The sequence below is a fragment of the Trichomycterus rosablanca genome, chromosome 27, assembly GCF_030014385.1.
Source record: "Trichomycterus rosablanca isolate fTriRos1 chromosome 27, fTriRos1.hap1, whole genome shotgun sequence".
Lineage (NCBI taxonomy): Eukaryota > Metazoa > Chordata > Actinopteri > Siluriformes > Trichomycteridae > Trichomycterus > Trichomycterus rosablanca.
In genome coordinates, this window is record NC_086014.1 from 11,693,444 (window position 1) to 11,717,054 (window position 23,611).

Consider the following 23,611-nt stretch of genomic DNA (forward strand, 5'->3'; position numbering starts at 1 on the left):
CAACTTTAACCTTTAAAAACTTTAAATTGTAACGCTTAAACTTTAACCTTTAAAAACTTTAAATTGTAACGCAAAAACTTTAACCTTTAAAATCTTTAACCTTTAAAAACTAACTTAACGCTTAAACTTTAACCTTTACAAACGTTAACTGTTTAAAAACTTTTATATAAAGATACAAGATAGATACTTCAACACTAATATGTATAGAAAGATACTTCAACACTAATATGTATAGAAAGATACTTTAATATCTATAGAAAGATACTTTAACATCTATAGAAAGATACTTTAATATCTAAAGAAAGATACTTTAACATCTAAAGAAAGATACTTTAATACTATAGAAAGATACTTTAACATCTAAAGAAAGATACTTTAATACTATAGAAAGATACTTTAACATCTAAAGAAAGATACTTTAACATCTATAGAAAGATACTTTATTATCTAAAGAAAGATACTTTATTATCTAAAGAAAGATACTTTAACGTCTAAAGAAAGATACTTTAACATCTATAGAAAGATACTTTATTATCTAAAGAAAGATACTTTAACGTCTATAGAAAGATACTTTAACGTCTAAAGAAAGATACTTTAACATCTATAGAAAGATACTTTAACATCTATAGAAAGATACTTTATTATCTAAAGAAAGATACTTTAACGTCTAAAGAAAGATACTTTAACGTCTAAAGAAAGATACTTTATTGTCTAAAGAAAGATACTTTAATGTCTAAAGAAAGATACTTTAACGTCTAAAGAAAGATACTTTAACGTCTAAAGAAAGATACTTTATTGTCTATAGAAAGATACTTTAATGTCTATAGAAAGATACTTTAATGTCTAAAGAAAGATACTTTAACGTCTAAAGAAAGATACTTTATTGTCTATAGAAAGATACTTTAATATCTAAAGAAAGATACTTTAATATCTAAAGAAAGATACTTTAATATGTATAGAAAGATACTTTAATATGTATAGAAAGATACTTTAATATCTAAAGAAAGATACTTTAATATCTAAAGAAAGATACTTTAATATCTAAAGAAAGATACTTTAATATCTAAAGAGATACTTTAATATCTAAAGAAAGATACTTTAATATCTAAAGAAAGATACTTTAATATCTAAAGAAAGATACTTTAATATGTATAGAAAGATACTTTAATATCTAAAGAAAGATACTTTAATATGTATAGAAAGATACTTTAATATCTAAAGAAAGATACTTTAATACTAATATCTAAAGAAAGATACTTTAATACTAATATCTAAAGAAAGATACTTTAATATCTAAAGAAAGATACTTTAATACTAATATCTAAAGAAAGATACTTTAATACTAATATCTAAAGAAAGATACTTTAATATCTAAAGAAAGATACTTTAATATGTATAGAAAGATACTTTAATATCTAAAGAAAGATACTTTAATACTAATATCTAAAGAAAGCTACTTTAACATGTATAGAAAGATACTTTAATACTAATATGTAAAGAAAGATACTTTAATATCTAAAGAAAGATACTTTAATATCTAAAGAAAGATACTTTAATACTAATATCTAAAGAAAGATACTTTAATATCTAAAGAAAGATACTTTAATATCTATAGAAAGATACTTTAATACTAATATCTAAAGAAAGATACTTTAATATCTAAAGAAAGATACTTTAATATCTATAGAAAGATACTTTAATATCTAAAGAAAGATACTTTAATACTAATATCTAAAGAAAGATACTTTAATATCTAAAGAAAGATACTTTAATATCTAAAGAAAGATACTTTAATACTAATATCTAAAGAAAGATACTTTAATATGTATAGAAAGATACTTTAATATCTAAAGAAAGATACTTTAATACTAATATCTAAAGAAAGCTACTTTAACATGTATAGAAAGATACTTTAATACTAATATGTAAAGAAAGATACTTTAATACTAATATCTAAAGAAAGATACTTTAATACTAATATCTAAAGAAAGATACTTTAATACTAATATCTAAAGAAAGATACTTTAATACTAATATCTAAAGAAAGATACTTTAATACTAATATCTAAAGAAAGATACTTTAATACTAATATCTAAAGAAAGATACTTTAATATGTATAGAAAGATACTTCAACACTAACATGTATAGAAAGATACTTTAATATCTATAGAAAGGGAAGAGGGGGACTTCTATTGAAGAATGAAGGGAAGAGGGGACTTCTATTGAAGAATGAAGGGAAGAGGGGACTTCTATTGAAGAATGAAGGGACTTCTATTGAAGAATGAAGGGAAGAGGGGACTTCTATTGAAGAATGAAGGGAAGAGGGGACTTCTATTGAAGAATGAAGGGAAGAGGGGACTTCTATTGAAGAATGAAGGGAAGAGGGGACTTCTATTGAAGAATGAAGGGAAGAGGGGACTTCTATTGAAGAATGAAGGGAAGAGGGGACTTCTATTGAAGAATGAAGGGAAGAGGGGACTTCTATTGAAGAATGAAGGGACTTCTATTGAAGAATGAAGGGACTTCTATTGAAGAATGAAGGGACTTCTATTTAAGAATGAAGGGAAGAGGGGACTTCTATTGAAGAATGAAGGGACTTCTATTGAAGAATGAAGGGAAGAGGGGACTTCTATTGAAGAATGAAGGGACTTCTATTGAAGAATGAAGGGACTTCTATTGAAGAATGAAGGGAAGAGGGGACTTCTATTGAAGAATGAAGGGACTTCTATTGAAGAATGAAGGGAAGAGGGGACTTCTATTGAAGAATGAAGGGACTTCTATTGAAGAATGAAGGGAAGAAGGGACTTCTATTGAAGAATGAAGGGAAGAGGGGACTTCTATTTAAGAATGAAGGGACTTCTATTGAAGAATGAAGGGACTTCTATTGAAGAATGAAGGGAAGAGGGGACTTCTATTGAAGAATGAAGGGACTTCTATTGAAGAATGAAGGGAAGAGGGGACTTCTATTGAAGAATGAAGGGAAGAAGGGACTTCTATTTAAGAATGAAGGGAAGAGGGGACTTCTATTTAAGAATGAAGGGAAGAGGGGACTTCTATTGAAGAATGAAGGGACTTCTATTGAAGAATGAAGGGACTTCTATTGAAGAATGAAGGGACTTCTATTGAAGAATGAAGGGAAGAGGGGACTTCTATTGAAGAATGAAGGGAAGAGGGGACTTCTATTGAAGAATGAAGGGACTTCTATTGAAGAATGAAGGGAAGAGGGGACTTCTATTGAAGAATGAAGGGAAGAGGGGACTTCTATTGAAGAATGAAGGGAAGAGGGGACTTCTATTGAAGAATGAAGGGAAGAGGGGACTTCTATTGAAGAATGAAGGGACTTCTATTGAAGAATGAAGGGAAGAGGGGACTTCTATTGAAGAATGAAGGGAAGAAGGGACTTCTATTTAAGAATGAAGGGAAGAAGGGACTTCTATTGAAGAATGAAGGGAAGAGGGGACTTCTATTTAAGAATGAAGGGACTTCTATTTAAGAATGAAGGGAAGAGGGGACTTCTATTGAAGAATGAAGGGAAGAGGGGACTTCTATTGAAGAATGAAGGGAAGAGGGGACTTCTATTTAAGAATGAAGGGAAGAAGGGACTTCTATTGAAGAATGAAGGGAAGAGGGGACTTCTATTGAAGAATGAAGGGACTTCTATTTAAGAATGAAGGGAAGAGGGGACTTCTATTGAAGAATGAAGGGACTTCTATTGAAGAATGAAGGGACTTCTATTGAAGAATGAAGGGAAGAGGGGACTTCTATTGAAGAATGAAGGGAAGAGGGGACTTCTATTGAAGAATGAAGGGACTTCTATTGAAGAATGAAGGGACTTCTATTGAAGAATGAAGGGAAGAGGGGACTTCTATTGAAGAATGAAGGGACTTCTATTGAAGAATGAAGGGAAGAGGGGACTTCTATTGAAGAATGAAGGGACTTCTATTGAAGAATGAAGGGAAGAGGGGACTTCTATTGAAGAATGAAGGGAAGAGGGGACTTCTATTTAAGAATGAAGGGAAGAGGGGACTTCTATTGAAGAATGAAGGGAAGAGGGGACTTCTATTGAAGAATGAAGGGACTTCTATTGAAGAATGAAGGGAAGAGGGGACTTCTATTGAAGAATGAAGGGAAGAGGGGACTTCTATTGAAGAATGAAGGGACTTCTATTGAAGAATGAAGGGACTTCTATTGAAGAATGAAGGGAAGAGGGGACTTCTATTGAAGAATGAAGGGACTTCTATTGAAGAATGAAGGGAAGAGGGGACTTCTATTGAAGAATGAAGGGACTTCTATTGAAGAATGAAGGGAAGAGGGGACTTCTATTGAAGAATGAAGGGAAGAGGGGACTTCTATTGAAGAATGAAGGGACTTCTATTGAAGAATGAAGGGACTTCTATTGAAGAATGAAGGGACTTCTATTGAAGAATGAAGGGAAGAGGGGACTTCTATTGAAGAATGAAGGGACTTCTATTGAAGAATGAAGGGACTTCTATTGAAGAATGAAGGGAAGAGGGGACTTCTATTGAAGAATGAAGGGACTTCTATTGAAGAATGAAGGGAAGAGGGGACTTCTATTGAAGAATGAAGGGACTTCTATTGAAGAATGAAGGGAAGAGGGGACTTCTATTGAAGAATGAAGGGAAGAGGGGACTTCTATTGAAGAATGAAGGGAAGAGGGGACTTCTATTGAAGAATGAAGGGACTTCTATTGAAGAATGAAGGGAAGAGGGGACTTCTATTGAAGAATGAAGGGAAGAGGGGACTTCTATTGAAGAATGAAGGGACTTCTATTGAAGAATGAAGGGAAGAGGGGACTTCTATTGAAGAATGAAGGGACTTCTATTGAAGAATGAAGGGAAGAGGGGACTTCTATTGAAGAATGAAGGGAAGAGGGGACTTCTATTGAAGAATGAAGGGAAGAGGGGACTTCTATTGAAGAATGAAGGGACTTCTATTGAAGAATGAAGGGAAGAGGGGACTTCTATTGAAGAATGAAGGGAAGAGGGGACTTCTATTGAAGAATGAAGGGACTTCTATTGAAGAATGAAGGGAAGAGGGGACTTCTATTGAAGAATGAAGGGAAGAGGGGACTTCTATTGAAGAATGAAGGGACTTCTATTGAAGAATGAAGGGACTTCTATTGAAGAATGAAGGGAAGAGGGGACTTCTATTGAAGAATGAAGGGAAGAGGGGACTTCTATTGAAGAATGAAGGGAAGAGGGGACTTCTATTTAAGAATGAAGGGAAGAAGGGACTTCTATTGAAGAATGAAGGGAAGAGGGGACTTCTATTGAAGAATGAAGGGACTTCTATTTAAGAATGAAGGGAAGAGGGGACTTCTATTGAAGAATGAAGGGAAGAGGGGACTTCTATTGAAGAATGAAGGGACTTCTATTGAAGAATGAAGGGAAGAGGGGACTTCTATTGAAGAATGAAGGGAAGAGGGGACTTCTATTGAAGAATGAAGGGAAGAAGGGACTTCTATTGAAGAATGAAGGGAAGAGGGGACTTCTATTGAAGAATGAAGGGACTTCTATTTAAGAATGAAGGGAAGAGGGGACTTCTATTGAAGAATGAAGGGACTTCTATTGAAGAATGAAGGGACTTCTATTGAAGAATGAAGGGAAGAGGGGACTTCTATTGAAGAATGAAGGGACTTCTATTGAAGAATGAAGGGAAGAGGGGACTTCTATTGAAGAATGAAGGGACTTCTATTGAAGAATGAAGGGACTTCTATTGAAGAATGAAGGGAAGAGGGGACTTCTATTGAAGAATGAAGGGAAGAGGGGACTTCTATTGAAGAATGAAGGGAAGAGGGGACTTCTATTTAAGAATGAAGGGAAGAAGGGACTTCTATTGAAGAATGAAGGGAAGAGGGGACTTCTATTGAAGAATGAAGGGACTTCTATTTAAGAATGAAGGGAAGAGGGGACTTCTATTGAAGAATGAAGGGACTTCTATTGAAGAATGAAGGGACTTCTATTGAAGAATGAAGGGAAGAGGGGACTTCTATTGAAGAATGAAGGGACTTCTATTGAAGAATGAAGGGAAGAGGGGACTTCTATTGAAGAATGAAGGGACTTCTATTGAAGAATGAAGGGAAGAGGGGACTTCTATTGAAGAATGAAGGGAAGAGGGGACTTCTATTGAAGAATGAAGGGACTTCTATTGAAGAATGAAGGGACTTCTATTGAAGAATGAAGGGACTTCTATTGAAGAATGAAGGGAAGAGGGGACTTCTATTGAAGAATGAAGGGACTTCTATTGAAGAATGAAGGGACTTCTATTGAAGAATGAAGGGAAGAGGGGACTTCTATTGAAGAATGAAGGGACTTCTATTGAAGAATGAAGGGAAGAGGGGACTTCTATTGAAGAATGAAGGGACTTCTATTGAAGAATGAAGGGAAGAGGGGACTTCTATTGAAGAATGAAGGGAAGAGGGGACTTCTATTGAAGAATGAAGGGACTTCTATTGAAGAATGAAGGGAAGAGGGGACTTCTATTGAAGAATGAAGGGACTTCTATTGAAGAATGAAGGGAAGAGGGGACTTCTATTGAAGAATGAAGGGAAGAGGGGACTTCTATTGAAGAATGAAGGGAAGAGGGGACTTCTATTGAAGAATGAAGGGAAGAGGGGACTTCTATTGAAGAATGAAGGGACTTCTATTGAAGAATGAAGGGAAGAGGGGACTTCTATTGAAGAATGAAGGGAAGAGGGGACTTCTATTGAAGAATGAAGGGACTTCTATTGAAGAATGAAGGGAAGAGGGGACTTCTATTGAAGAATGAAGGGAAGAGGGGACTTCTATTGAAGAATGAAGGGACTTCTATTGAAGAATGAAGGGAAGAGGGGACTTCTATTGAAGAATGAAGGGAAGAGGGGACTTCTATTGAAGAATGAAGGGAAGAGGGGACTTCTATTTAAGAATGAAGGGAAGAAGGGACTTCTATTGAAGAATGAAGGGAAGAGGGGACTTCTATTTAAGAATGAAGGGACTTCTATTTAAGAATGAAGGGAAGAGGGGACTTCTATTGAAGAATGAAGGGAAGAGGGGACTTCTATTGAAGAATGAAGGGACTTCTATTGAAGAATGAAGGGAAGAGGGGACTTCTATTGAAGAATGAAGGGAAGAGGGGACTTCTATTTAAGAATGAAGGGAAGAAGGGACTTCTATTGAAGAATGAAGGGAAGAGGGGACTTCTATTGAAGAATGAAGGGACTTCTATTTAAGAATGAAGGGAAGAGGGGACTTCTATTGAAGAATGAAGGGACTTCTATTGAAGAATGAAGGGACTTCTATTGAAGAATGAAGGGAAGAGGGGACTTCTATTGAAGAATGAAGGGACTTCTATTGAAGAATGAAGGGACTTCTATTGAAGAATGAAGGGAAGAGGGGACTTCTATTGAAGAATGAAGGGACTTCTATTGAAGAATGAAGGGACTTCTATTGAAGAATGAAGGGAAGAGGGGACTTCTATTGAAGAATGAAGGGAAGAGGGGACTTCTATTTAAGAATGAAGGGAAGAAGGGACTTCTATTGAAGAATGAAGGGAAGAGGGGACTTCTATTGAAGAATGAAGGGACTTCTATTGAAGAATGAAGGGAAGAGGGGACTTCTATTTAAGAATGAAGGGACTTCTATTTAAGAATGAAGGGAAGAGGGGACTTCTATTGAAGAATGAAGGGAAGAGGGGACTTCTATTGAAGAATGAAGGGACTTCTATTGAAGAATGAAGGGAAGAGGGGACTTCTATTGAAGAATGAAGGGAAGAGGGGACTTCTATTTAAGAATGAAGGGAAGAAGGGACTTCTATTGAAGAATGAAGGGAAGAGGGGACTTCTATTGAAGAATGAAGGGACTTCTATTTAAGAATGAAGGGAAGAGGGGACTTCTATTGAAGAATGAAGGGACTTCTATTGAAGAATGAAGGGAAGAGGGGACTTCTATTGAAGAATGAAGGGAAGAGGGGACTTCTATTGAAGAATGAAGGGACTTCTATTGAAGAATGAAGGGAAGAGGGGACTTCTATTGAAGAATGAAGGGAAGAGGGGACTTCTATTTAAATCTATTGAAGAATGAAGGGAAGATGGGACTTCTATTGAAGAATGAAGGGAAGATGGGACTTCTATTGAAGAATGAAGGGACTTCTATTGAAGAATGAAGGGAAGAGGGGACTTCTATTGAAGAATGAAGGGAAGAGGGGACTTCTATTGAAGAATGAAGGGACTTCTATTTAAGAATGAAGGGAAGAGGGGACTTCTATTGAAGAATGAAGGGAAGAGGGGACTTCTATTTAAATCTATTGAAGAATGAAGGGAAGATGGGACTTCTATTGAAGAATGAAGGGACTTCTATTGAAGAATGAAGGGAAGAGGGGACTTCTATTGAAGAATGAAGGGAAGAGGGGACTTCTATTGAAGAATGAAGGGAAGAGGGGACTTCTATTGAAGAATGAAGGGACTTCTATTTAAGAATGAAGGGAAGAAGGGACTTCTATTGAAGAATGAAGGGAAGAGGGGACTTCTATTGAAGAATGAAGGGACTTCTATTTAAGAATGAAGGGAAGAAGGGACTTCTATTGAAGAATGAAGGGACTTCTATTTAAGAATGAAGGGAAGAAGGGACTTCTATTTAAGAATGAAGGGAAGAGGGGACTTCTATTGAAGAATGAAGGGAAGAGGGGACTTCTATTGAAGAATGAAGGGAAGAGGGGACTTCTATTGAAGAATGAAGGGAAGAGGGGACTTCTATTGAAGAATGAAGGGAAGAGGGGACTTCTATTAAAGAAGAGTTTAAGAGTTTTAAATATATTTTATATTAAGTTACGTACTAAGACATTTAGAAAGAACTATTTAGGAACTAATTTAATTTAATGTTTTAGACACTGTTTAAAAGTGAAATGTTTTGTAGTAACGTGTAAAATCGAATTGTGATTTTCGATCGACTCGTTCGATGTAACCGTACACTGTCCGAGCGGTCACGACTGTATGATCGAGGAGGATGTCGTTGCTCAAATGTTCAATAAACAAGTGATTGTGTGTTAAAACATGCTAGCAAACGTTTGTATTTGTACATATAGTAATAGTTTTAATGGTAACGCATGCTGTAACACACTGTTCTGTACACGTGTCTCAGTATTGTACTAGTGAGTAGACCGGAATGGGTTTGAGTTTTTCTGCACCAGGTAGATCTTTTAACTCCACCACTAGCAAGCAGCACAACACCTCAGCCTGGAGCTTCTTCATCAGCTCACATGCAGCGCTCAAAGTACCTACAAGACAAGGTAGGAACCTTAATTAACTTACACTTTTACAACTTCACTTAAAAAAACTTAAACGTAACTAGAAAAAATTTAATGTTCACAAAACTTAAACTTTAAAAACTACTTTAACGCTTAATAACTTTTAGCTTTTAACGTTTAAAAACTTTAAATAGTAACACTTAAACTTTAACTTTTAATGCTTAACTTTAACCTTTAAAAACTTTAACCTTTAAAAACTTTAAATTTTAACGCTTAAACTTTAACCTTTAAAAACTTTCGACCTTTAAAAACTTTAAATTTTAACGCTTACACTTTTAACCTTTAAAAACTTTAAATTTTAACGCTTAAACTAAAACTAACTTGACGCTTAAAAACTTTAACCTTTAAAAACTTTAACGCTTGTACTTTAACCTTTAAAAACTTTAACCTTTAAAAACTTTAAATTTTAACGCTTAAACGTTAACCCTTAAAAACTAACTTAACGCTTAAAAACTTTAGCCTTTAAAAACTAAATTTTAACGCTTCAACTTTAACCTTAAGAAACTTTTAACCTTTAAAAACTTTAAATTTTAACGCTTCAACTTTAACCTTTAAAAACTTTAACCTTAAACTTTAACCTTTAAAAACTTTAACCTTTAAAAACTTTAAATTTTAACGCTTCAACTTTAACCTTTAAAAACTTTAAATTGTAACGCTTAAACTTTAACCTTTAAAAACTTTAAATTGTAACGCAAAAACTTTAACCTTTAAAATCTTTAACCTTTAAAAACTAACTTAACGCTTAAACTTTAACCTTTACAAACGTTAACTGTTTAAAAACTTTTATATAAAGATACAAGATAGATACTTCAACACTAATATGTATAGAAAGATACTTCAACACTAATATGTATAGAAAGATACTTTAATATCTATAGAAAGATACTTTAACATCTATAGAAAGATACTTTAATATCTAAAGAAAGATACTTTAACATCTAAAGAAAGATACTTTAATACTATAGAAAGATACTTTAACATCTAAAGAAAGATACTTTAATACTATAGAAAGATACTTTAACATCTAAAGAAAGATACTTTAACATCTATAGAAAGATACTTTATTATCTAAAGAAAGATACTTTATTATCTAAAGAAAGATACTTTAACGTCTAAAGAAAGATACTTTAACATCTATAGAAAGATACTTTATTATCTAAAGAAAGATACTTTAACGTCTATAGAAAGATACTTTAACGTCTAAAGAAAGATACTTTAACATCTATAGAAAGATACTTTAACATCTATAGAAAGATACTTTATTATCTAAAGAAAGATACTTTAACGTCTAAAGAAAGATACTTTAACGTCTAAAGAAAGATACTTTATTGTCTAAAGAAAGATACTTTAATGTCTAAAGAAAGATACTTTAACGTCTAAAGAAAGATACTTTAACGTCTAAAGAAAGATACTTTATTGTCTATAGAAAGATACTTTAATGTCTATAGAAAGATACTTTAATGTCTAAAGAAAGATACTTTAACGTCTAAAGAAAGATACTTTATTGTCTATAGAAAGATACTTTAATATCTAAAGAAAGATACTTTAATATCTAAAGAAAGATACTTTAATATGTATAGAAAGATACTTTAATATGTATAGAAAGATACTTTAATATCTAAAGAAAGATACTTTAATATCTAAAGAAAGATACTTTAATATCTAAAGAAAGATACTTTAATATCTAAAGAGATACTTTAATATCTAAAGAAAGATACTTTAATATCTAAAGAAAGATACTTTAATATCTAAAGAAAGATACTTTAATATGTATAGAAAGATACTTTAATATCTAAAGAAAGATACTTTAATATGTATAGAAAGATACTTTAATATCTAAAGAAAGATACTTTAATACTAATATCTAAAGAAAGATACTTTAATACTAATATCTAAAGAAAGATACTTTAATATCTAAAGAAAGATACTTTAATACTAATATCTAAAGAAAGATACTTTAATACTAATATCTAAAGAAAGATACTTTAATATCTAAAGAAAGATACTTTAATATGTATAGAAAGATACTTTAATATCTAAAGAAAGATACTTTAATACTAATATCTAAAGAAAGCTACTTTAACATGTATAGAAAGATACTTTAATACTAATATGTAAAGAAAGATACTTTAATATCTAAAGAAAGATACTTTAATATCTAAAGAAAGATACTTTAATACTAATATCTAAAGAAAGATACTTTAATATCTAAAGAAAGATACTTTAATATCTATAGAAAGATACTTTAATACTAATATCTAAAGAAAGATACTTTAATATCTAAAGAAAGATACTTTAATATCTATAGAAAGATACTTTAATATCTAAAGAAAGATACTTTAATACTAATATCTAAAGAAAGATACTTTAATATCTAAAGAAAGATACTTTAATATCTAAAGAAAGATACTTTAATACTAATATCTAAAGAAAGATACTTTAATATGTATAGAAAGATACTTTAATATCTAAAGAAAGATACTTTAATACTAATATCTAAAGAAAGCTACTTTAACATGTATAGAAAGATACTTTAATACTAATATGTAAAGAAAGATACTTTAATACTAATATCTAAAGAAAGATACTTTAATACTAATATCTAAAGAAAGATACTTTAATACTAATATCTAAAGAAAGATACTTTAATACTAATATCTAAAGAAAGATACTTTAATACTAATATCTAAAGAAAGATACTTTAATACTAATATCTAAAGAAAGATACTTTAATATGTATAGAAAGATACTTCAACACTAACATGTATAGAAAGATACTTTAATATCTATAGAAAGGGAAGAGGGGGACTTCTATTGAAGAATGAAGGGAAGAGGGGACTTCTATTGAAGAATGAAGGGAAGAGGGGACTTCTATTGAAGAATGAAGGGACTTCTATTGAAGAATGAAGGGAAGAGGGGACTTCTATTGAAGAATGAAGGGAAGAGGGGACTTCTATTGAAGAATGAAGGGAAGAGGGGACTTCTATTGAAGAATGAAGGGAAGAGGGGACTTCTATTGAAGAATGAAGGGAAGAGGGGACTTCTATTGAAGAATGAAGGGAAGAGGGGACTTCTATTGAAGAATGAAGGGAAGAGGGGACTTCTATTGAAGAATGAAGGGACTTCTATTGAAGAATGAAGGGACTTCTATTGAAGAATGAAGGGACTTCTATTGAAGAATGAAGGGACTTCTATTGAAGAATGAAGGGAAGAGGGGACTTCTATTGAAGAATGAAGGGACTTCTATTGAAGAATGAAGGGAAGAGGGGACTTCTATTGAAGAATGAAGGGACTTCTATTGAAGAATGAAGGGAAGAGGGGACTTCTATTGAAGAATGAAGGGAAGAAGGGACTTCTATTGAAGAATGAAGGGAAGAGGGGACTTCTATTTAAGAATGAAGGGACTTCTATTGAAGAATGAAGGGACTTCTATTGAAGAATGAAGGGAAGAGGGGACTTCTATTGAAGAATGAAGGGACTTCTATTGAAGAATGAAGGGAAGAGGGGACTTCTATTGAAGAATGAAGGGAAGAAGGGACTTCTATTTAAGAATGAAGGGAAGAGGGGACTTCTATTTAAGAATGAAGGGAAGAGGGGACTTCTATTGAAGAATGAAGGGACTTCTATTGAAGAATGAAGGGACTTCTATTGAAGAATGAAGGGACTTCTATTGAAGAATGAAGGGAAGAGGGGACTTCTATTGAAGAATGAAGGGAAGAGGGGACTTCTATTGAAGAATGAAGGGACTTCTATTGAAGAATGAAGGGAAGAGGGGACTTCTATTGAAGAATGAAGGGAAGAGGGGACTTCTATTGAAGAATGAAGGGAAGAGGGGACTTCTATTGAAGAATGAAGGGAAGAGGGGACTTCTATTGAAGAATGAAGGGACTTCTATTGAAGAATGAAGGGAAGAGGGGACTTCTATTGAAGAATGAAGGGAAGAAGGGACTTCTATTTAAGAATGAAGGGAAGAAGGGACTTCTATTGAAGAATGAAGGGAAGAGGGGACTTCTATTTAAGAATGAAGGGACTTCTATTTAAGAATGAAGGGAAGAGGGGACTTCTATTGAAGAATGAAGGGAAGAGGGGACTTCTATTGAAGAATGAAGGGAAGAGGGGACTTCTATTTAAGAATGAAGGGAAGAAGGGACTTCTATTGAAGAATGAAGGGAAGAGGGGACTTCTATTGAAGAATGAAGGGACTTCTATTTAAGAATGAAGGGAAGAGGGGACTTCTATTGAAGAATGAAGGGACTTCTATTGAAGAATGAAGGGACTTCTATTGAAGAATGAAGGGAAGAGGGGACTTCTATTGAAGAATGAAGGGACTTCTATTGAAGAATGAAGGGAAGAGGGGACTTCTATTGAAGAATGAAGGGAAGAGGGGACTTCTATTGAAGAATGAAGGGACTTCTATTGAAGAATGAAGGGACTTCTATTGAAGAATGAAGGGAAGAGGGGACTTCTATTGAAGAATGAAGGGACTTCTATTGAAGAATGAAGGGAAGAGGGGACTTCTATTGAAGAATGAAGGGACTTCTATTGAAGAATGAAGGGAAGAGGGGACTTCTATTGAAGAATGAAGGGAAGAGGGGACTTCTATTTAAGAATGAAGGGAAGAGGGGACTTCTATTTAAGAATGAAGGGAAGAGGGGACTTCTATTGAAGAATGAAGGGACTTCTATTGAAGAATGAAGGGAAGAGGGGACTTCTATTGAAGAATGAAGGGACTTCTATTGAAGAATGAAGGGAAGAGGGGACTTCTATTGAAGAATGAAGGGAAGAGGGGACTTCTATTGAAGAATGAAGGGACTTCTATTGAAGAATGAAGGGACTTCTATTGAAGAATGAAGGGAAGAGGGGACTTCTATTGAAGAATGAAGGGACTTCTATTGAAGAATGAAGGGAAGAGGGGACTTCTATTGAAGAATGAAGGGACTTCTATTGAAGAATGAAGGGAAGAGGGGACTTCTATTGAAGAATGAAGGGAAGAGGGGACTTCTATTGAAGAATGAAGGGAAGAGGGGACTTCTATTGAAGAATGAAGGGACTTCTATTGAAGAATGAAGGGACTTCTATTGAAGAATGAAGGGACTTCTATTGAAGAATGAAGGGAAGAGGGGACTTCTATTGAAGAATGAAGGGACTTCTATTGAAGAATGAAGGGACTTCTATTGAAGAATGAAGGGAAGAGGGGACTTCTATTGAAGAATGAAGGGACTTCTATTGAAGAATGAAGGGAAGAGGGGACTTCTATTGAAGAATGAAGGGACTTCTATTGAAGAATGAAGGGAAGAGGGGACTTCTATTGAAGAATGAAGGGAAGAGGGGACTTCTATTGAAGAATGAAGGGAAGAGGGGACTTCTATTGAAGAATGAAGGGACTTCTATTGAAGAATGAAGGGAAGAGGGGACTTCTATTGAAGAATGAAGGGAAGAGGGGACTTCTATTGAAGAATGAAGGGACTTCTATTGAAGAATGAAGGGAAGAGGGGACTTCTATTGAAGAATGAAGGGACTTCTATTGAAGAATGAAGGGAAGAGGGGACTTCTATTGAAGAATGAAGGGAAGAGGGGACTTCTATTGAAGAATGAAGGGAAGAGGGGACTTCTATTGAAGAATGAAGGGACTTCTATTGAAGAATGAAGGGAAGAGGGGACTTCTATTGAAGAATGAAGGGAAGAGGGGACTTCTATTGAAGAATGAAGGGACTTCTATTGAAGAATGAAGGGAAGAGGGGACTTCTATTGAAGAATGAAGGGAAGAGGGGACTTCTATTGAAGAATGAAGGGACTTCTATTGAAGAATGAAGGGACTTCTATTGAAGAATGAAGGGAAGAGGGGACTTCTATTGAAGAATGAAGGGAAGAGGGGACTTCTATTGAAGAATGAAGGGAAGAGGGGACTTCTATTTAAGAATGAAGGGAAGAAGGGACTTCTATTGAAGAATGAAGGGAAGAGGGGACTTCTATTGAAGAATGAAGGGACTTCTATTTAAGAATGAAGGGAAGAGGGGACTTCTATTGAAGAATGAAGGGAAGAGGGGACTTCTATTGAAGAATGAAGGGACTTCTATTGAAGAATGAAGGGAAGAGGGGACTTCTATTGAAGAATGAAGGGAAGAGGGGACTTCTATTGAAGAATGAAGGGAAGAAGGGACTTCTATTGAAGAATGAAGGGAAGAGGGGACTTCTATTGAAGAATGAAGGGACTTCTATTTAAGAATGAAGGGAAGAGGGGACTTCTATTGAAGAATGAAGGGACTTCTATTGAAGAATGAAGGGACTTCTATTGAAGAATGAAGGGAAGAGGGGACTTCTATTGAAGAATGAAGGGACTTCTATTGAAGAATGAAGGGAAGAGGGGACTTCTATTGAAGAATGAAGGGACTTCTATTGAAGAATGAAGGGACTTCTATTGAAGAATGAAGGGAAGAGGGGACTTCTATTGAAGAATGAAGGGAAGAGGGGACTTCTATTGAAGAATGAAGGGAAGAGGGGACTTCTATTTAAGAATGAAGGGAAGAAGGGACTTCTATTGAAGAATGAAGGGAAGAGGGGACTTCTATTGAAGAATGAAGGGACTTCTATTTAAGAATGAAGGGAAGAGGGGACTTCTATTGAAGAATGAAGGGACTTCTATTGAAGAATGAAGGGACTTCTATTGAAGAATGAAGGGAAGAGGGGACTTCTATTGAAGAATGAAGGGACTTCTATTGAAGAATGAAGGGAAGAGGGGACTTCTATTGAAGAATGAAGGGACTTCTATTGAAGAATGAAGGGAAGAGGGGACTTCTATTGAAGAATGAAGGGAAGAGGGGACTTCTATTGAAGAATGAAGGGACTTCTATTGAAGAATGAAGGGACTTCTATTGAAGAATGAAGGGACTTCTATTGAAGAATGAAGGGAAGAGGGGACTTCTATTGAAGAATGAAGGGACTTCTATTGAAGAATGAAGGGACTTCTATTGAAGAATGAAGGGAAGAGGGGACTTCTATTGAAGAATGAAGGGACTTCTATTGAAGAATGAAGGGAAGAGGGGACTTCTATTGAAGAATGAAGGGACTTCTATTGAAGAATGAAGGGAAGAGGGGACTTCTATTGAAGAATGAAGGGAAGAGGGGACTTCTATTGAAGAATGAAGGGACTTCTATTGAAGAATGAAGGGAAGAGGGGACTTCTATTGAAGAATGAAGGGACTTCTATTGAAGAATGAAGGGAAGAGGGGACTTCTATTGAAGAATGAAGGGAAGAGGGGACTTCTATTGAAGAATGAAGGGAAGAGGGGACTTCTATTGAAGAATGAAGGGAAGAGGGGACTTCTATTGAAGAATGAAGGGACTTCTATTGAAGAATGAAGGGAAGAGGGGACTTCTATTGAAGAATGAAGGGAAGAGGGGACTTCTATTGAAGAATGAAGGGACTTCTATTGAAGAATGAAGGGAAGAGGGGACTTCTATTGAAGAATGAAGGGAAGAGGGGACTTCTATTGAAGAATGAAGGGACTTCTATTGAAGAATGAAGGGAAGAGGGGACTTCTATTGAAGAATGAAGGGAAGAGGGGACTTCTATTGAAGAATGAAGGGAAGAGGGGACTTCTATTTAAGAATGAAGGGAAGAAGGGACTTCTATTGAAGAATGAAGGGAAGAGGGGACTTCTATTTAAGAATGAAGGGACTTCTATTTAAGAATGAAGGGAAGAGGGGACTTCTATTGAAGAATGAAGGGAAGAGGGGACTTCTATTGAAGAATGAAGGGACTTCTATTGAAGAATGAAGGGAAGAGGGGACTTCTATTGAAGAATGAAGGGAAGAGGGGACTTCTATTTAAGAATGAAGGGAAGAAGGGACTTCTATTGAAGAATGAAGGGAAGAGGGGACTTCTATTGAAGAATGAAGGGACTTCTATTTAAGAATGAAGGGAAGAGGGGACTTCTATTGAAGAATGAAGGGACTTCTATTGAAGAATGAAGGGACTTCTATTGAAGAATGAAGGGAAGAGGGGACTTCTATTGAAGAATGAAGGGACTTCTATTGAAGAATGAAGGGACTTCTATTGAAGAATGAAGGGAAGAGGGGACTTCTATTGAAGAATGAAGGGACTTCTATTGAAGAATGAAGGGACTTCTATTGAAGAATGAAGGGAAGAGGGGACTTCTATTGAAGAATGAAGGGAAGAGGGGACTTCTATTGAAGAATGAAGGGAAGAGGGGACTTCTATTTAAGAATGAAGGGAAGAAGGGACTTCTATTGAAGAATGAAGGGAAGAGGGGACTTCTATTGAAGAATGAAGGGACTTCTATTTAAGAATGAAGGGAAGAGGGGACTTCTATTGAAGAATGAAGGGACTTCTATTGAAGAATGAAGGGACTTCTATTGAAGAATGAAGGGAAGAGGGGACTTCTATTGAAGAATGAAGGGACTTCTATTGAAGAATGAAGGGAAGAGGGGACTTCTATTGAAGAATGAAGGGACTTCTATTGAAGAATGAAGGGAAGAGGGGACTTCTATTGAAGAATGAAGGGAAGAGGGGACTTCTATTGAAGAATGAAGGGACTTCTATTGAAGAATGAAGGGACTTCTATTGAAGAATGAAGGGAAGAGGGGACTTCTATTGAAGAATGAAGGGACTTCTATTGAAGAATGAAGGGACTTCTATTGAAGAATGAAGGGAAGAGGGGACTTCTATTGAAGAATGAAGGGACTTCTATTGAAGAATGAAGGGAAGAGGGGACTTCTATTGAAGAATGAAGGGACTTCTATTGAAGAATGAAGGGAAGAGGGGACTTCTATTGAAGAATGAAGGGACTTCTATTGAAGAATGAAGGGAAGAGGGGACTTCTATTGAAGAATGAAGGGAAGAGGGGACTTCTATTGAAGAATGAAGGGAAGAGGGGACTTCTATTGAAGAATGAAGGGACTTCTATTGAAGAATGAAGGGAAGAGGGGACTTCTATTGAAGAATGAAGGGAAGAGGGGACTTCTATTGAAGAATGAAGGGACTTCTATTGAAGAATGAAGGGAAGAGGGGACTTCTATTGAAGAATGAAGGGACTTCTATTGAAGAATGAAGGGAAGAGGGGACTTCTATTGAAGAATGAAGGGAAGAGGGGACTTCTATTGAAGAATGAAGGGACTTCTATTGAAGAATGAAGGGAAGAGGGGACTTCTATTGAAGAATGAAGGGAAGAGGGGACTTCTATTGAAGAATGAAGGGAAGAGGGGACTTCTATTGAAGAATGAAGGGACTTCTATTGAAGAATGAAGGGAAGAGGGGACTTCTATTGAAGAATGAAGGGAAGAGGGGACTTCTATTGAAGAATGAAGGGACTTCTATTGAAGAATGAAGGGAAGAGGGGACTTCTATTGAAGAATGAAGGGAAGAGGGGACTTCTATTGAAGAATGAAGGGAAGAGGGGACTTCTATTTAAGAATGAAGGGAAGAAGGGACTTCTATTGAAGAATGAAGGGAAGAGGGGACTTCTATTTAAGAATGAAGGGACTTCTATTTAAGAATGAAGGGAAGAGGGGACTTCTATTGAAGAATGAAGGGAAGAGGGGACTTCTATTGAAGAATGAAGGGACTTCTATTGAAGAATGAAGGGAAGAGGGGACTTCTATTGAAGAATGAAGGGAAGAGGGGACTTCTATTTAAGAATGAAGGGAAGAAGGGACTTCTATTGAAGAATGAAGGGAAGAGGGGACTTCTATTGAAGAATGAAGGGACTTCTATTTAAGAATGAAGGGAAGAGGGGACTTCTATTGAAGAATGAAGGGACTTCTATTGAAGAATGAAGGGACTTCTATTGAAGAATGAAGGGAAGAGGGGACTTCTATTGAAGAATGAAGGGACTTCTATTGAAGAATGAAGGGAAGAGGGGACTTCTATTGAAGAATGAAGGGACTTCTATTGAAGAATGAAGGGACTTCTATTGAAGAATGAAGGGAAGAGGGGACTTCTATTGAAGAATGAAGGGAAGAGGGGACTTCTATTGAAGAATGAAGGGAAGAGGGGACTTCTATTTAAGAATGAAGGGAAGAAGGGACTTCTATTGAAGAATGAAGGGAAGAGGGGACTTCTATTGAAGAATGAAGGGACTTCTATTTAAGAATGAAGGGAAGAGGGGACTTCTATTGAAGAATGAAGGGACTTCTATTGAAGAATGAAGGGACTTCTATTGAAGAATGAAGGGAAGAGGGGACTTCTATTGAAGAATGAAGGGACTTCTATTGAAGAATGAAGGGAAGAGGGGACTTCTATTGAAGAATGAAGGGACTTCTATTGAAGAATGAAGGGAAGAGGGGACTTCTATTGAAGAATGAAGGGAAGAGGGGACTTCTATTGAAGAATGAAGGGACTTCTATTGAAGAATGAAGGGACTTCTATTGAAGAATGAAGGGAAGAGGGGACTTCTATTGAAGAATGAAGGGAAGAGGGGACTTCTATTGAAGAATGAAGGGACTTCTATTGAAGAATGAAGGGAAGAGGGGACTTCTATTGAAGAATGAAGGGACTTCTATTGAAGAATGAAGGGAAGAGGGGACTTCTATTGAAGAATGAAGGGACTTCTATTGAAGAATGAAGGGAAGAGGGGACTTCTATTGAAGAATGAAGGGACTTCTATTGAAGAATGAAGGGAAGAGGGGACTTCTATTGAAGAATGAAGGGAAGAGGGGACTTCTATTGAAGAATGAAGGGACTTCTATTGAAGAATGAAGGGAAGAGGGGACTTCTATTGAAGAATGAAGGGACTTCTATTGAAGAATGAAGGGAAGAGGGGACTTCTATTGAAGAATGAAGGGAAGAGGGGACTTCTATTGAAGAATGAAGGGAAGAGGGGACTTCTATTGAAGAATGAAGGGAAGAGGGGACTTCTATTGAAGAATGAAGGGACTTCTATTGAAGAATGAAGGGAAGAGGGGACTTCTATTGAAGAATGAAGGGAAGAGGGGACTTCTATTGAAGAATGAAGGGACTTCTATTGAAGAATGAAGGGAAGAGGGGACTTCTATTGAAGAATGAAGGGACTTCTATTGAAGAATGAAGGGAAGAGGGGACTTCTATTGAAGAATGAAGGGACTTCTATTGAAGAATGAAGGGAAGAGGGGACTTCTATTGAAGAATGAAGGGAAGAGGGGACTTCTATTGAAGAATGAAGGGACTTCTATTGAAGAATGAAGGGAAGAGGGGACTTCTATTGAAGAATGAAGGGAAGAGGGGACTTCTATTGAAGAATGAAGGGAAGAGGGGACTTCTATTTAAGAATGAAGGGAAGAAGGGACTTCTATTGAAGAATGAAGGGAAGAGGGGACTTCTATTGAAGAATGAAGGGACTTCTATTGAAGAATGAAGGGAAGAGGGGACTTCTATTTAAGAATGAAGGGACTTCTATTTAAGAATGAAGGGAAGAGGGGACTTCTATTGAAGAATGAAGGGAAGAGGGGACTTCTATTGAAGAATGAAGGGACTTCTATTGAAGAATGAAGGGAAGAGGGGACTTCTATTGAAGAATGAAGGGAAGAGGGGACTTCTATTTAAGAATGAAGGGAAGAAGGGACTTCTATTGAAGAATGAAGGGAAGAGGGGACTTCTATTGAAGAATGAAGGGACTTCTATTTAAGAATGAAGGGAAGAGGGGACTTCTATTGAAGAATGAAGGGACTTCTATTGAAGAATGAAGGGAAGAGGGGACTTCTATTGAAGAATGAAGGGAAGAGGGGACTTCTATTGAAGAATGAAGGGACTTCTATTGAAGAATGAAGGGAAGAGGGGACTTCTATTGAAGAATGAAGGGAAGAGGGGACTTCTATTTAAATCTATTGAAGAATGAAGGGAAGATGGGACTTCTATTGAAGAATGAAGGGAAGATGGGACTTCTATTGAAGAATGAAGGGACTTCTATTGAAGAATGAAGGGAAGAGGGGACTTCTATTGAAGAATGAAGGGAAGAGGGGACTTCTATTGAAGAATGAAGGGACTTCTATTTAAGAATGAAGGGAAGAGGGGACTTCTATTGAAGAATGAAGGGAAGAGGGGACTTCTATTTAAATCTATTGAAGAATGAAGGGAAGATGGGACTTCTATTGAAGAATGAAGGGACTTCTATTGAAGAATGAAGGGAAGAGGGGACTTCTATTGAAGAATGAAGGGAAGAGGGGACTTCTATTGAAGAATGAAGGGAAGAGGGGACTTCTATTGAAGAATGAAGGGACTTCTATTTAAGAATGAAGGGAAGAAGGGACTTCTATTGAAGAATGAAGGGAAGAGGGGACTTCTATTGAAGAATGAAGGGACTTCTATTTAAGAATGAAGGGAAGAAGGGACTTCTATTGAAGAATGAAGGGACTTCTATTTAAGAATGAAGGGAAGAAGGGACTTCTATTTAAGAATGAAGGGAAGAGGGGACTTCTATTGAAGAATGAAGGGAAGAGGGGACTTCTATTGAAGAATGAAGGGAAGAGGGGACTTCTATTGAAGAATGAAGGGAAGAGGGGACTTCTATTGAAGAATGAAGGGAAGAGGGGACTTCTATTAAAGAAGAGTTTAAGAGTTTTAAATATATTTTATATTAAGTTACGTACTAAGACATTTAGAAAGAACTATTTAGGAACTAATTGCTTTACATACGTAATTGGTTACTTAGATGTGTAGTGTGTGTTGAACACAATTGTATGAAAGTTTAACAAACAAAACATGCAAGATCTTCACCTACCTCCAGTGGCCAGCAAGTCATCAATCAGAATGACCTGCTGTCCACGTTCCACACAGTCGACTTGTACTTCAGCTTCAGCCTGTAAAAAACACGCTTAACTCAAACCTTCGTAATACATGCATTGTACACTCATCGAGCCACACTTTATTCTCTGAACCTCTTCACATTTTACCATGGCATATTCAAGAGTATATTCAACAGCCACGGTAGGACCGGGAAGCTTCCCCTTCTTCCTGACGGGCACAAAGCCGATTCCCAACCTCTGCGACAAAAGAGGCCCGAACAAAAAGCCTCTAGCTTCCAGACCTGCAAATAAAACAAATCTATCTGTACATATACATTTCAAAACTTACACACCTTTACTAACTTTCTCCATTATAAACATCCCTCAACTCTTTATTAAAGCATTTTTTAAATTCTTAGTCGATATGACCAAAACTTTACTGTGATCCTGCTGTTAATAATAAATAACATTCCTTACCAACTATGAGTTCAGTCTGTGGATACTTCTGTCTGACATGTTCTTCAAACAAATCGATGACCGCAGTCAGCGCTTTGGGCTCCTTCACGATTGGACAAATATCCCTAAACCACACAAAGATAGATGGACATTAAAACACAATTAGAACCATAGATGGACAGTTTAGACTTGCAGCCCACTATAATTACACACGGGCACAGCATTCTGTGAACACAAGTAGAACTGCTATAAGGGTTCAAATGCAAATGTCATTAACACATTTAAACAACAAAAAAAACTACCAGTTTAAGAGGAACACTGGCAACCATTATAAGTAAACATATAGCACTCCTAATAAAAAGGGCAATGTCCACTGCAACGCTGTGACCAACATTAACCAACATCATAAAATCTAGATAGGTACAGAGTTTAGAAACAGTTCAGATACATTCACTGATTGTAGCTGTACAAAGTATAAAAGAAATAACCACATTACAAACTAAACACACTGATTACAGACATGTGGGACCTCATTCAAACCCTTGCTGTGAATTCTGGGAACAGTTACACAACAAACCACGTCGTGGTAAATGCTAACGGAAAAATACAATAAAACTGCACAAAAACTTCTAAAAGTAAAAGTAACATAATTACTCACTCACGCGTGTTTTATAATCTCACTGCTTCTGCTTTCAGTCACCTAAACGTAACTTTTACCGCGGCTCATTCAAACCGTTACTAGCGTTAATGCTAGCGGCTTGTTTACAACGGCTCAACACGTTCAAACAAAGCCGCTACACTTACGACACATACTAATGTTACATGTACTCACTTAAACACGATTCCTTTGGTTGGAAAGTCAGGAAAATCCCGAATATTCCGTTCGATAAGCTCAAGTTTCTGAGCTTTGGTGCTAGCATCCATGCTCACAGCAGCCTCCAGCTTCCCGTCACTATACGCGTGTGAGATTGAGGGTGCGTGTCAAATCGACCTCTCAGGCACCCTACACACTAACCGGTAGTAGCGTTTGCTGCTCCTCTGAACCAGGGGTGTCCAAACTGACTGCCAGGTGGTGTAAAAAAACATGCAAACAATGTAGTACAACAAATAAACATATAATAGACCGACTTTATT

The 23,611-nt window shown here is 36.1% G+C and overlaps 2 protein-coding genes across 2 annotated transcripts in view; both read right to left on the reverse strand.

Moving 5' to 3' along the window:
* Positions 1-9,063: 9,063 nt before the first annotated feature.
* On the reverse strand, positions 9,064-23,401 carry aprt (adenine phosphoribosyltransferase). The gene is made up of 5 exons (XM_062989376.1): positions 23,310-23,401; positions 22,499-22,602; positions 22,190-22,323; positions 22,018-22,096; positions 9,064-9,274 (listed from the first exon to the last, which is right to left on the reverse strand). The coding sequence occupies exons 1-5, from the start codon at positions 23,399-23,401 to the stop codon at positions 9,135-9,137; spliced, it is 549 nt and encodes a 182-aa protein (XP_062845446.1). The 3' UTR covers positions 9,064-9,134.
* Positions 23,402-23,496: 95 nt separating this feature from the next.
* Positions 23,497-23,611, reverse strand: part of galns (galactosamine (N-acetyl)-6-sulfatase) — a 29,762-nt gene continuing 29,647 nt past the window's right edge. The window contains exon 17 of the transcript XR_010007720.1: positions 23,497-23,539. The gene's annotated coding sequence lies outside the window, so the exon portion shown is untranslated. The remainder of the gene's footprint in view (positions 23,540-23,611) is intronic.

Bases quoted from the DNA above. Each gene is read 5' to 3' on its own strand.
- aprt (XM_062989376.1), bottom strand. From the start codon at position 23,401: ATGGATGCTAGCACCAAAGCTCAGAAACTTGAGCTTATCGAACGGAAT. The intron at 22,603-23,309 runs GTGAGTACATGT...TGTGTGGTTTAG, and splicing joins ACCAAAGGAATCGTGTTTAA to GGATATTTGTCCAATCGTGA. The intron at 9,275-22,017 runs GTAGGTGAAGAT...CTTGTCTTGTAG, and splicing joins TGACTTGCTGGCCACTGGAG to GTACTTTGAGCGCTGCATGT.